The sequence below is a fragment of the Canis aureus genome, chromosome 10 (genome assembly GCF_053574225.1).
Source record: "Canis aureus isolate CA01 chromosome 10, VMU_Caureus_v.1.0, whole genome shotgun sequence".
NCBI classification, from domain to species: Eukaryota; Metazoa; Chordata; class Mammalia; order Carnivora; family Canidae; genus Canis; species Canis aureus.
In genome coordinates, this window is record NC_135620.1 from 56,131,823 (window position 1) to 56,145,248 (window position 13,426).

General features: G+C 48.8%; 1 protein-coding gene across 2 annotated transcripts in view; it reads right to left on the reverse strand.

The window, feature by feature from the left end:
• The window catches only part of SHB (SH2 domain containing adaptor protein B), a 140,042-nt gene that overhangs the window by 80,452 nt on the left and 46,164 nt on the right, over positions 1-13,426 (reverse strand). For both annotated transcript variants that reach the window (XM_077912598.1, XM_077912599.1), the window contains exon 2: positions 8,116-8,236. In XM_077912598.1, the coding sequence (XP_077768724.1) occupies positions 8,116-8,236 (121 nt within the window). The remainder of the gene's footprint in view (positions 1-8,115; positions 8,237-13,426) is intronic.

Genomic DNA, 13,426 nt, shown 5'->3' on the forward strand with positions numbered 1-13,426 from the left:
ACATATAGTATATCACCCAGTGCTCATCCCGTCAGGTGCCCCACTCAGTGCCTGTCACCCAGTCACCCCATCCCCCGCCCATCTCCCCTTCCACCACCCCTTGTTCGTTTCCGAGTTAGAAGTCTCTCATGATCTGTCATCCTCACTGATATTTCCCACTCATTTTTTCTCCTGTCCCCTATAATCCCTTTCACTATTTTTTATATTCCCCAAATGAATGAGACCATATAAAGTTTGTCCTTCTCTGATTGACTTACTTCACTCAGCGTAATACCCTCCAGTTCCATCCACGTTGAAGCGAATGGTGGGTATTTGTCATTTCTAATGGCTGAGTAATATTCCATTGTATACATAGACCACATCTTCTGTATCCATTCGTCTTTCAATGGACACTGAGGATCCTTCCACAGTTTGGCTATTGTGGACATTGCTGCTATAAACATTGGGGTGCAGGTGTCTCGGCTTTTCACTGCATCTGTATCTTGGGGTAAATCCCCAGCAGTGTAATTGCTGGGTTGTATAGTAGCTCTATTTTTAACTCTTTGAGGAACCTCCACACAGTTTTCCAGAGTGGCTGTACCAGTTCACATTCCCACCAACAGTGCAGGAGGGTTCCCCTCCACATCCTCTCCAACATTTGTTGTTTCTTGTCTTGTTAATGTTCCCCATTCTCACGGGTGAGGTGGTACCTCATTGTGGTTTTGATTTGTATTTCCCTGATGGCCAGTGATGCAGAGCATTTTCTCATGTGCTTGTTGGCCATGTGTATTTGTCTTCTTTGTGAAATTTCTGTTCATGTCTTTTGCCCATTTCATGATTGGATTGTTTGTTTCTTTGCTGTTGAGTTTAATAAGTTCTTTACAGATCTTGGATACTAGCCCCTTATCTGATATGTCATTTGCAAATATCTTCTCCCATTCTACAGATTGTCTTTTAGTTTTGTTGACTGTTTCTCTTTAACTGTTTTATACTATAAACATCAGTCCTTTACAATCTCTTCCATGTGATGGGGGGAGGGGGCACCACCAGGGATCAATATCTGGGCACAGCAGGTGTGCTGTTGATGACTGTCAAACCTTCTGAGGCCTGCCAATCCTGTTACCAACTTTCCTAAAAAAAGTGGGCTGGCTGAGTGTGTGTTTGGAGGTGGGGGGTGGCGGTCAAAAGGGAGAGGTGTGTGTGGAGCGAGAGAACAGGAGAATAGCTGCCAGAGTGGGCCATGGTCACCATGGAAACCCAGGCTTCAGGGTCCTCACCCCCTGCTCTCATTCCTGCCCCTCGCTGGGGAGCTCAGCAGGTGAGCGCCACTGGGCTGGGTGTGTGAGTCCTGCTGTTTCTCAAGAACAGGAAAGTCATCGGGTGACTAACACAAAATCTATTTACACTTGATTATCTCCTTCCGGTCCAGTAGGTAAGTCATTCTGGTAAATGATAGACCAGCTAGGGAACTCTGCACAACCCATGACAAGCCAGGCAAAAGGGTGGAAGGGCAGGTTTCAAAACATTTCAAAACAAGGCCCAGGAGCCCTAGATTAGAGGTCGGGAGACCCATTCTGCAGCTTGCTGATGTGTGACCTTGACCAGCTTGAGCTCCAATATGGGCCCCAAGTAGGAAAAGGATTCTGGGTGGAAAGGGTGGCTCTTCAGAGACAGTTTTACCCTGACACCTCCCAGCTAGGGGAGAACTGTAACCACCAGGGCAGGCTGAAGCTTGTGGTAGTGTGGGGAGAAGGCGGTTGTGCTGGGTTGGGGGGAGGCTGGGGGAGCGAGGGTAGGGGGAAGGACCTGCAGAGGGTGAGAGTGGAGTGATGGCTCTGGGGAGCAGAGCTGTGCAGAGCAGGCTAGGTGAGCAAGAGACAAATGCTTAGACAACCTGGGAGCAGAGTCCACAGGCACTGCAGAGCTGGGAAGGGCTTAGACTTAGGGGCCCAGACGGAATAGCCCTTTACTTTCACAGCTACCAGAAGGACAGGGAGACAGGGAGGACAGTGCTGCCCAGAACCAGGGGGGCAGAGATGATGTCTGACACACGAGGGAGGTGGAAATCTCAGACAGGGTAGCCAGAATCGGCCTCTCTGTCACCTACTTGAGACTCAGAGGCTCCCTTCTCTGAAGAGCGTTTGCTGGTCTTTCATGTGCAGACCTGTAGCTCCCAGCCCTGTCTGTCCTAAGAGCAGAGAGGACAGTATGCATTCTCCTGGGAGGGTGCTAAGGCCAGCTCTTCCCCACATCTGGCAAGACCTGAGCTGGTGCCACATGGAAGTAATGGAGTGGGGTGGAGGATGCACAGATCTGACCAGGATGAAGAAGCCCACTATGACCACAGAAGCAGGGAAACTGTCTATAAAGGCCTTCGTGACTCCCAGGGAGGAAGGCAAAATCTGCTTTTCCAAATGAGGGAATGGAGGCCCAGAGAGGGGGGAGCAACCAGCCTCAGGTCACACAGCAGACCAGGGCAGAGCCACACCCCACACCCTCCTGAAACAGGCCACAGCTGGAACACAGAGACTTGAACATGGTACACAACACCATTCTCAGAAAGCACGCTGCCCCTAAAAGAGCCTGTACCAGAGCGTGAAAAGATACAAAAGGCTATCCTCACCTTGCCTTTAAAATTTGTGACTGGCTTTACCTGGAGGTACCTACCAGCAAGGGGGAGAAAAAAGGGCAGCAGGCAAGTTGTGAGCCAGGAAATCAGCCATGTCAGGGCGGTGGGGTTCTGTGTGAAATGGCTTTCTCTTAAATTCCTCTTCCTATGCTATAAAGTTGACTTAATAATAAAAACATGCTTAAGACTTTTTAATGTGTAATTGCTTATAATAATAAAAATTATGGGAAAATGCTTTCAATTAATGTTTATGTGATTCATCCCATGAAATGATACTTTGCACAATTTTATAAAGGATGTTGGGGTGGGGGAATCATTCCTAAAAGGGGGCCAAAGTAAGCATACAATTCCCCGTTATTTCTGCAGACCCTCTAGGAGCACAGGACAGATGTGTGTGTGTTTTAGCTGCAGCTAAGAGCACTATTTTTGCCACTTACTTAACCTTTCTGAGACTCAGACTTGTCTGTAAAATGGGGATGACAGAAGTACCTTTACCTTATAGGCTCCTTATTGAGGATTAAATGAGCTAATCACGGTTAAGTCGTTGGAGCAGTGCCCAGCACACAGAGAAGCCTTCCGTAAAAATGAATGACCACCATTCCAGTCACCACCACTACCTTGGGTCCCAGTTGAGAAATATTCTGTGCCTTTAGGCCAATTAGGACTTCACGATCCAATCAGTCTTTACAAGCCATTGCCCCATGTGCTTCTCCTATCATTATCCTATCAAAAGCCTCATTTCCTGCCACTCCTCTAGCAGAAAGAACCCATGCCTCCATGTCTTTGCTCCAGCCCTTCCCTCTGCCTGGGCTGCCAGGCCTAGCTCCCAACACTACCCCTCCCACCTCCCACCTCACTTGGACTGCCCAAACTAGAAGTCCTTGTTCCTCCTTCAAGCTCCTAGAGATGCACTCGCTCATCTCTGTGCACCCACTACCGACCACCCAGGTCCGTGCATGTCTCTTTGCTTCATGGATACCCCTGGAGGCAGTGGCAACATCTGCCTAGGTTACATGGTTCAGTCTCCAGCACAACTGGGTGGGGGCAAAGGCTCCAGGCCAGGCTGACTAAATGTACTGTAGCGGGCCCAAGGACCACCTGCTCCACTGTCTTGCTGGTCTAGGTGGGTGGGAGCCCTTACAGAAAAGGGTCAGAGAACTCAACAGCACAGAATACCAAGTGAAGGCCCAAGTTAGGCCCTCTACTCCTCAGTAACATCTCACACCTACATGCAAAGCTGCCTTCCACCTGAGACTCACATCAGTGTTGTGTGCCCTATTTTATAATAAGGACACTGTGGCCCTCAAGAGACTAAGCATAAGTGAGAAGGGAAGCTGCTAGCCCCAACCAGATCCTCTCCTACTCAGAATTGGTCTCAGGCTAGTCTTGGGTGTCTAATGATGAGGCAATGCACAGTGACTCAAGACCTCTAGGAGCTTAGGGCTGACACAGACCTCAGAGGTGGCTTGAGCCAACCACCCATGTACAACTTAACTACCTTTGTGATCTCCTAATGCGAGCTGTCTTGCCTCTGCTTGATCCCTCTAGGGATGGGCAACAGATGGCCTTGCAGGATAACTTCATATTTAGTCATATCTCAAAAGGATTAAGACTTTTTCGGACCCCAGTTTCTCAACCCATGAAAGGGAAACCTTGAACTGGGTCAGTAGCTTCCCCACTGGGTTTCACAGAGACCTGGAGTTTTCAGGAGCAACTCCAAAGCTGCTTTTGGGATGAGAGAGGTGATGAGGGCAGAGAGCAAGGTCCAGGCAATCCATGGGCATCTGGGAGCCAGAACCTAACTCCTGCGGATGAACACACACAGGAGTCTGTGGAGAAGGAAACTAAGGCAGACAGAGGGAAGAGGTGAGAGGAGGCCCTGAGGAAATGGGCATGCTTCTCCCCACCCTCCTTTGCAGCCACAGCCAATGCGACCCTGCTGAGTTCTCTGTTCATAAAAGCACACCTCCTCAAAGCACTCCCTTGTCCCCCAACTGCTATATACATCAGTTAATCACAGGCCAGGTCAGTTGCCCTGGGGTAGGGTCTGAAAATCAAGCCGGGGTACCCCAGGGCTGCACAGGCCCTGGACAGAATACCTGAGCCTCAGCAAGCAGCCCCACAATTCACTACCCAGCTGGTTGTCTGGGGCCACTTACTTAACTTCTCTGTGCCTTAGTTTCTGTATCAGCAAAATGGGCACTACACTTTAAAGAGTGATGGTGCGGATCCAACAAGAATTCACATCAAGTGCTGCCAATGGATGTGAGAGCCTAGCAGTGGCCCCCACTGCTGTGGCTGTCATTACTGACCCATCATGCCACATATAGTGAAAAACAGAGGCACAAAATATGCTACCCAAGGTCACACAGCCAGTTTGCAGCCCAAAGTAGCTAGAACTGTGACCAACTACCTGCCATACGGCTACTGCTTTGCAAGGGGAACTGAGGCCCAGGATCATTCAGGTGGCAATTGACCATCTCAGATCTGCTTGACTCCAGCCTGGGTTCCTTCCGCACCAGGACAGAGAGGCATGCCATCTTGGGCAGAGAGGGTATGTTCTTCCTACTAGCAGGGTTATTCTTATCTACGAAAGGTGCCTGCCCTGTTCCTAGAAGTTGTGTGCACACATAAATGTTACAGCATCAAATAAAGGTCACCCGCAAGATTGAACATAACTTGCTCTGTGCCACCCTGTGCTCCACTGCCCCCCTTCTCCCCGGGGGCCCTCATGTCAGCTTGGTGAGCTGCTTCCTGGAACATTTACACAGCACTGGCTCACCCCAGCCCCCTAGCCCTGCCATCAGTCACAGAGGTGACGTTCCACACAAAGAATTTTGAGTCAAAGGGAGCTATAGTGAGGTCGTGACAGCCAGAAAACGTCCTGTTTAACCACCTATTTCCTTAGAAACAGAAAATGTGAGTAAATTTGGGCATAGCCTCTAAGCTAGGAAAAAAGTCCAGAGCAGCAAACATAAGGATGCCTCTTTGGAGACAGAATGTATGAGATCTTAACAGATCTCTAATTAAACCAATCTGCCCTGCCTTGGACCTGCCTGCTGTGGGTGTGTCTCATCAAAAAGCCAAAGTCCCACAGGACAGTTCTATCCAGCCGAGTGGCTAATCAGCTACTCGACACTGAGGTCTGTAACCGCCCCCAGGAGGAACCGGCTCCATTCCAAAGACACCAGGCAGTATCCACAAAGTCTGAGCTCCCAGATGTCTCCTTCCACTTTAGTCCCATGTTCTGCAGTGACACAAGTCAATTCTACTTGTGTGACCCCAGAAAAGCGACTTATCCTGTTTCCCTCATATGTAAAATGAGACATCACCTCCTCTGCAGGGACATGGTGAGGCTTAAAGTATGTATGTCAAAGGGCCCGGTACAGAGCCTGGAACCTGGCAAAGGCTCCAGCCTCAGATGGTTCCTGCCATTTCCTTGTGTCCCGGATAGCCCAGCGTCTAGCATAAACATACACTTCCTCTGTACTCCACCCCACAGACTGCCCTGCCAAGCACAGGCCACACTTGCCATTCTGCTACCAACTTGCTACGTATCTTTTGGCAAGTATCTCTCCCTCTGTGGACTCAGTTTCCCCATTTATCATGTGAGGCTGTTGGGTTTGAATGACCTTGAAGATCCTTTACTGCCTGGCGTCTAAATGTGCCTGAGTACCCCAAAGACACTCCTGTAACCACCACTCCTTTAACCCCAGGCCAATGCCTGTCAAATGCAAGACTGGCTGCAATGGGGCCCCGGGCTGGCACGCCCCTAGTGCTCCCACAGAGCTTGATGTTTCACCAAGCCCAGTGGAGGTGATGGGATGTGGCAGTGGGGGCAGGCACCACCACAATCATGAGGTGAAGAACACTCCAACAGCAGACTTGCTTCCGAAAGTCACTAGAGGAGAGCAGGATCCCCTCCATCAGACCCCAGCCCCAGCCCTCTGCCTCATGCTGCCCACAGGGGCCTCTATGCCAGGAGAGATCAGGAGACAGCATGAGGCCCTGCAGAAGTCTGCCCCAACTGCTCCCTGCCTCAGCCCCTTACAAAGTGTCCAAACATACTGATGGCCAGACCGTCAGGATCTAGGAACAGGAGAACACAAGGCAGAGTTCTAGAGGCAGGATCTGATTTTGTACCTAAATCCGCAGCAACTATCCTATGTGGTCTCTGCAGCCCAATGAGCTAGCACTCAGCACGGGTCCAGCATACACTAAGTGCTCAGTCAATGTTGCTTTCTTTCTTCATTGTTCTAATGCAAGAGGAATCAAGAAAATGTGCTCAAAGACATAACACCAAGCAAACAATAAGAGGGCCATAGAAAGTAGCATCTGTACCCCAAATCCCAAGACACACAAGGCACCAATTCACTAGGCCTCAAAATTCAGAGTGGCTCCCAACCTGCTCCTGGACACCGTCTTGTACTCTAGACCCATGTGGTAGTGCCCTTTTTCATGTTCCTGCCTTGTATGGGGTCAGAGGGGGCCAACTCACACGACTGTTCTTCTGTCTCCTGGCTCAGGAGGACCCACATAGGTGGTTTCCCCTCACTGCCCTGCTCATGCCCAGGGTCTGTCCAAGATGACAACCTAATAAACATCCTCTCCTTAAAGATGCTCCAAGAATTATCCTGATGACAATAGACCCTCAGGATACCACACACATGGCTACTTTCTTCTGGGTCCCATACAACTGTTTGGACAAGTTTTGTTGTCAGGGACCAACAGGAAAACAGCCTCAGGCAGAAAGTCTCTGTATTTTCTATAAACTTGCCAGAGACCAGGGGGCTTTATTCTGCTTCCAGCCACATGCCAAAGATTCCCTGGTATGGGGCAACAGATAATTTTGTCCCCAATAATCTAACCCACCTCCCTCTAGTAGGTACTGAAAGCAAGGTGACAGAGTATGCTTCTTTTATTGCCCTGGCTGCTAGGAAGCTCCAGGTAAGTTTTCTATCTCAAATGCTGTATTTTACTTTTTTCTTTTTCTTTTCTTTTCTTTTCTTTTCTTTTTTCTTTTCTTTTCATTTCTTTTCTTTTCTTTTTTCTTTTCTTTTCTCTCTCTCTCTTTCTTTCTTTTTAAGATTTTACTTATTTATTCACGAGAGACAGAGGCACAGGCACAGGCAGAGGGAGAAGCAGGCTCCATGCAGGGTCTCCAGGGTCACACCCTGGGCTGAAGGCGGCGCTAAACCGCTGAGCCACGCAGGCTGCCCTGTATTTTTCTTCAGTAGAAATTCCCCATGTATTTCAGGGGGTTAACTTGATTAATGGTACTTGGTACCCTGTATGTGGCCTCTCACTGCGCCCTGCCAGGTACTTCCTAATGTAAAGGAAACGTGAGCTGGTGAAGTGCAGTGAAGATTCAACACAGCACTGCCCTCCAACCACCACACATTGAAAGCGCAAACCTTCTTCTGTCGTGGATGGCTGGGGACCACCCAGGGGGTGTCCCCTCTACCTCCCTGCTGAGTGGCAAGTCCTATGCCAGCAGCTCTGCTTACCTGTCATGATCCTCTGGGCCTCGTAGGGCTCCATGTAGCCAGCACTCTCTCCCTTTCCTGCTTTGCTCTTGAGATCATTCTTTGCATCAAAGGGATCAGAATAGTCATCAGCAATGGTCACCTGTAAGGAGCAAGATGGCAGGAGTGTGAGTCCACCTCTGGCTTTCTGTTTCACTTATTCACAGCCAGACTTTGCTCTAACAAACATAAATGGTACCCACATCATACCGGCAAGGAGGTGGGGAGTTGGAGACAGGAAACTGAGCTGGTGCCTGTCCTCTGGGAGTTCCAATTCTTGTAGGTAACAAAAAGACCCATACTGGCAGTGCTCCTTGCCTCTGAGCCTGTGCATGCAGCCTGGCTGCTCCAGACACAGCCCCGTGGGAATAGAAGGGTATCTGGGTAGAGTAGCACAAAGGCAAGAACCAGGAGGATGCCCTTGGGGAATGTGAGTTGCTCAATGGAATGGAATGGAAATGGAGGAAAATTGGAAATGAGATAGCAGAGAGCTTAGAGATGCTGACAGGCTCCTGGTGCTGGCTGAGGCCTAGAAGTGCTTGTCTAGAGATAATTACGTTCAGCGTTCCATCTGCCCTGAATCTGGAACATGAGCATGCCTTGGGTAATCAGACAACAATTTGGTGAGATCAACGCACTGCAAACATGACCATGGCCCCAGGCAGAACCCAACGAAAACACAAAAGCAGCTCAGGGAAGGATGGGCTAAGATCCAGAGAGAAAAAGGGCTTGACCAAGACTGTCAGCCAGAGCCCCTGCCTCCTAGGGGCACTCTCCTGGCCTCCTCATTTGTCCCTTTATTTAAGAAGACAGCAAATTTCTACCACAAACCAACAGGGTCACCTCAGGGTAGGCTGTCGGGGCAGGAAGGGGAGTCCTAGGAGTGGGCCAGAATCTGAGATTTGAACATTTCAGAGACCAAGTTCCCTGGAGGAGGGTAAACATTCTTGGACTAAGAGTAAACATGGAAGTTTTTTCCTCCCATTTCTTACTTCTTAAGCTTCGTGAGGGGCACACTACCTAGTGGGGAAAGAACAGGAACCTATCAAACCCGTTCCCTGTCACAGCACCTTAGCTCTACCGCAAATTCACTGTGACCTCTGTTGAGTTCTTTGCCCCTTTGGTCACATCTGGCAAAGGACAAGTCCTCAGCCTCCTGGCCAGGGCCACCCAGCTACCCCTCTGGGGAGGGGATAGGTTAGCATTTCTCTCAACCCTTAGGGTTACATGAATTGTTATTTAAATTGTGGGTTTAATTAGAAACCACAGGAGCCGTCTCTCTCTCCCAACTCCTGGAATGTAAGGCATTTAAGGGGCCTTTAAACCCAGGGGAAGAGAAAATCCCCCTTTGTCTTCCTGGTAAATGGCAGCTTATGGCAGTGGCCCTGGCAGGGTGAGCGAGTGACCTTCAGCTGCCAGGAATGTGATGCCCGCAGAGGGACTGCAGCAGCAGCCCTGTCACTGGAGTGTGGCTGGGGGTGGGGGTAGGGGGGCTGATGGGAGGCATGGCACACAGCAGCCACTGCTCCCTGAACAAGAGCAAGCTTATCAGTGAATGATCCAGGGCTGGAGTGCCTGCCATCTGAGCATGTGTGACCCTCCGCTGCCACTGTCCTACCACTGCTTCATCATGGCTGTGGGTCAGGCTGAGAGTCCCAGTGGGGACACTTCCAGATGCTGACATCGTGATCACGGCCTTTTTGAGACTCACTGAGCTCAAATGACACCAGGCAGGGGAAAAATGGGGGTGGGGGAGCACTGGGTCTGGCAATGTCTTTCATTTGATATTTCTACTCTACCATTTGCAGAATACATTAGGGAGAAAATTATACACGTGAACCACTGTCAAACAGAACAGCTCAGAGGCTGATCTGATCTAGGTTTTGTGTCTCAGAGTTCAAGGGACTAGAAGTCCAAATGGAGAAAATGACAAGCCCACTGGAGATGCCATCTATTCTCATTTCTCATCCTGGCCTTCCTTACTGTCTCTTTCCAACATGAACATCCTCCATCTGCACTAGGAAGGGAGCAAATATTTCCCCAAGAAAAGCAAATTATTTGGGGGGGGGGAGGATTAGCTGAGGAAGAGGACAGAGGAGGGAGTAGGCTGCAGTATCCATAATCTAGAAATCAACATTCCAGCTCCTCTCGGAAGTGCTCTGTAATTTGCAAAGAGGGAAGGCTTGCAGGATATAAACCAAATCTTTGTTCGCCCTGGGACAGGAGCTCTGGGAGGCCTTCGGTTCAGCAGACACTATCTGTATTTTCTAATTAAAACGAGATCTGAGCTCAGGTTGTCAAGGGGGCCCCCAGCTGCCTGCCTTGCTTACTTCCGTTTCAATAAGAATTTACAAATCCTAAAACCAGGAAAAGCCCCTGGTCCCTGCTGACATATGGTTCCAGTTATACCTGCTGACAGTTGAAAATCCTTCCATTAAAAAAAAAAGTTTACAATTCTGTTAGTTTAAGAAGCAAATCGGAAGGTTCCTAAAATGTATATTTAATCAATTTGCTTTTCAACTTCAAAGTGAGGTTGGTAAAGGGGAGGGAATTTGAGGTTTGAGCAACCTGAAACTTGGCAAACACTCATTGAGCTGTTTGACCTTTCGCAAAATCATGTCCTGGTTTTTAGAGTAAAAGTTTAACCAGGTGCTAGAGACTTGAGCAGGCAGTTAACCAGAGCGCTGACTGACTTGCCACAGGCCCCATCCACAAGCAATGTGACTGCTGTCCAAGCTGCCCAGGACTCACTGCAAGTCAGGGGGGCTGGCGGGGGGCTGGAATGAAGGCTGCTGATTTTCTGAGTTAAAAGAAAGGGAATGAGTTTCCCCAGATAAGGGCTTAGATTCCTGCTGGGGCTCACTCTGCTTTGCTTTAAAATGCCCTAAAATCTAATTGAACAATTCAACCAAAAGGAAGCCAGTCAGGACTTCTCTGAGGGTCAGGCCACGTGGGCATGGGCGCAAGAGAAGCTTTCCTTGATTTCGAACTTGGATTGGCAAAGACCCATAGGCATCAGACCCTTTCATGTGGCCTGCTCATGGTCCCACAGGACAGGCACAGGGCTGAGATGGGTCCCAGGCCACTGATCTCACCACCTCCACTATGGAACTGGGCAGCAGTAAAAGCAGGCTGTTAAAGCCCATCAAACTAGTGGGTCATGTTTGCTTTTTTGGCTTCCTGGGATAGGTGTGCTGGTCCATTTCTGAAAAAGGAAGAGTTATGGCTAAACCCTAGGCAAGGCTTTTCTTGCTTTCAAACAAAACTGGACACCTTGGGTCAGCCTGGTCAGCTTATAAAGCCGTGAAACTGGGGGTCCTTGAGATACCTGCTCCAAACTCTTGTTTTGTAATGGCCCATGGCAGCCCAGAGGGTTCTAGAATGCCACCATGTTTGCTGCCTTTCTGACAGGCTCTGTGAGCTAGCTGCAGACTGGGGAGTTGGCTCCACATGCCTCCTTTCTGGTTTGCACATACTGCTCTATGAAACTGGTCCCTGCCAGTAATATGGGGCCTGGGTGTTTTTATCTCGGGAATTTAGCTTTGTGATAGGAAGTCGTCTTCCTGTTCACGCCCAAAGGGAAGCACTTGAGGAAGATGGGTGTTGCCACTTGACCACACATGGCCATACACTTTTGTGAGACAGCTGCACGTGTGGGGAGAACCAGGTCCTCACCACATGCTCTCAATAGAAAGGTAAATTGGCAGAGTCACTCTAAAGGACAGCTTTTGGCAAAACCCATGAAAATCAAAAAATGCACATAACTTGACCCAGCAATTTCACTGCTCAGTATTTATTCCCAAATGTGCACAAGGTGACAGGCAAGAATGCTCACTGGAGCACATAATAATAAGAAACTGTAAGCACCTGCTATATCCATCAATAGGGGAATTGCTAAATAAACCATGCTAGCTCTACACTATGAAATATGCAGCAGATTAAAAAAAAAAAAAGCAGTTGCTCTATAGGCACTCACATAGATCTCCATGACACAGCTTTAAATGGAAAGAAAGCAGGCTGTGTAATGATAAACACAACATGATACATATTTATGAAAAATAAAACAGAAACCTTTATTTAATGCAAAGAAAAGGTCTAGGGACACATAAACTTTATTTTTAAAAAAATTTTTTAAAGGTTTTCTTTCTTAAAGTCATCTTTACATTCAACATGGGGCTTGAGCTCAAAACCCCAAGGGATCAAGAGTTGCATGCTCTACCAATTCAGTGAGCCAGGCAGACGTCCCTAGGAAGATATAAACTTTAAGCAGATATCTCCTCTGGAATGAGGAGGGAAGGACTGAGACCGGGTGGTTAGAGGAAATCAAAGGAGACTTGTATGTAATGTTAACACATTTTTCAAATAAGGAAAATTTATTAATGTATTACATGCAAAACATAACTTCTAAAAAAGTTAAGCCTCTTCATTGGCTATTTTTGGTGCAGTAGATAAACTGTTTCCCAAACTTGCCTGAAGATAGGAATGGCCTGGAATGCTTGTTAAAAAAACAGATTCTGAGCCCCAATAATCTGTATTATTTAATAAGTAACCCAGATCATTCTTACCAGGAAAGTTTGAGAAGCTTTAAGTGAGAGCCAGCACCCTCCCCCACCAATCTACAGCTAAACCTCCAGATACCACTCTGGAATTTCACTTTCCCCAGGTATTTCTCTGCTGTGTTCACTAAACTGAAGCAAGAAGTTGATGTTAAATGCAGCTTTTGCTTGCTTTCTTCCCTGGGGATTAAGTGGAGTGAGAGATGACCCAACATGCCTTGGTCCATCTCCAGAATCTAAGACGTGGAGGTAATGGCATTCCCTGTGCAATTCTGAGGGCTGGCCCCACATTAAGCAACACAGCCTGGGCAGGGGGGAGAGGGTTACCAGGAAAAACCCTGCCCTGCCCTACCCTGCCCCACCTCAGGAGGGGAGCCCAGGCCTGATGATAGTCTTGGCCACGAGGATGTGTGAGGCTCTCTGTTCTGAAGCACAGACCCCTTTGGGCCAGGTCTCCCTGGCTCTCAGCAAACTCTCCAGAAAGATCACACAGGCCCAGGAAGGGCTGATAGGATGGTGGAGAGCAGTCACTGCTGAAATGCAAGGAGCATCCCTTATAAAATCACTCCAACCTTGCTAAAAAGAAAAAAAAGATGACAAGAGCAGAGGAATAGTCGCCAGTTTCCAGGAATGGGTGACCTGCACTGTTCCCACTACCCACGGGTATATCCTCTGGGCCACAGGGTCACTTCCAAGTGCTCTGCTGCTTGTGGGAACTGGCAGCATCGAGCTGCCCC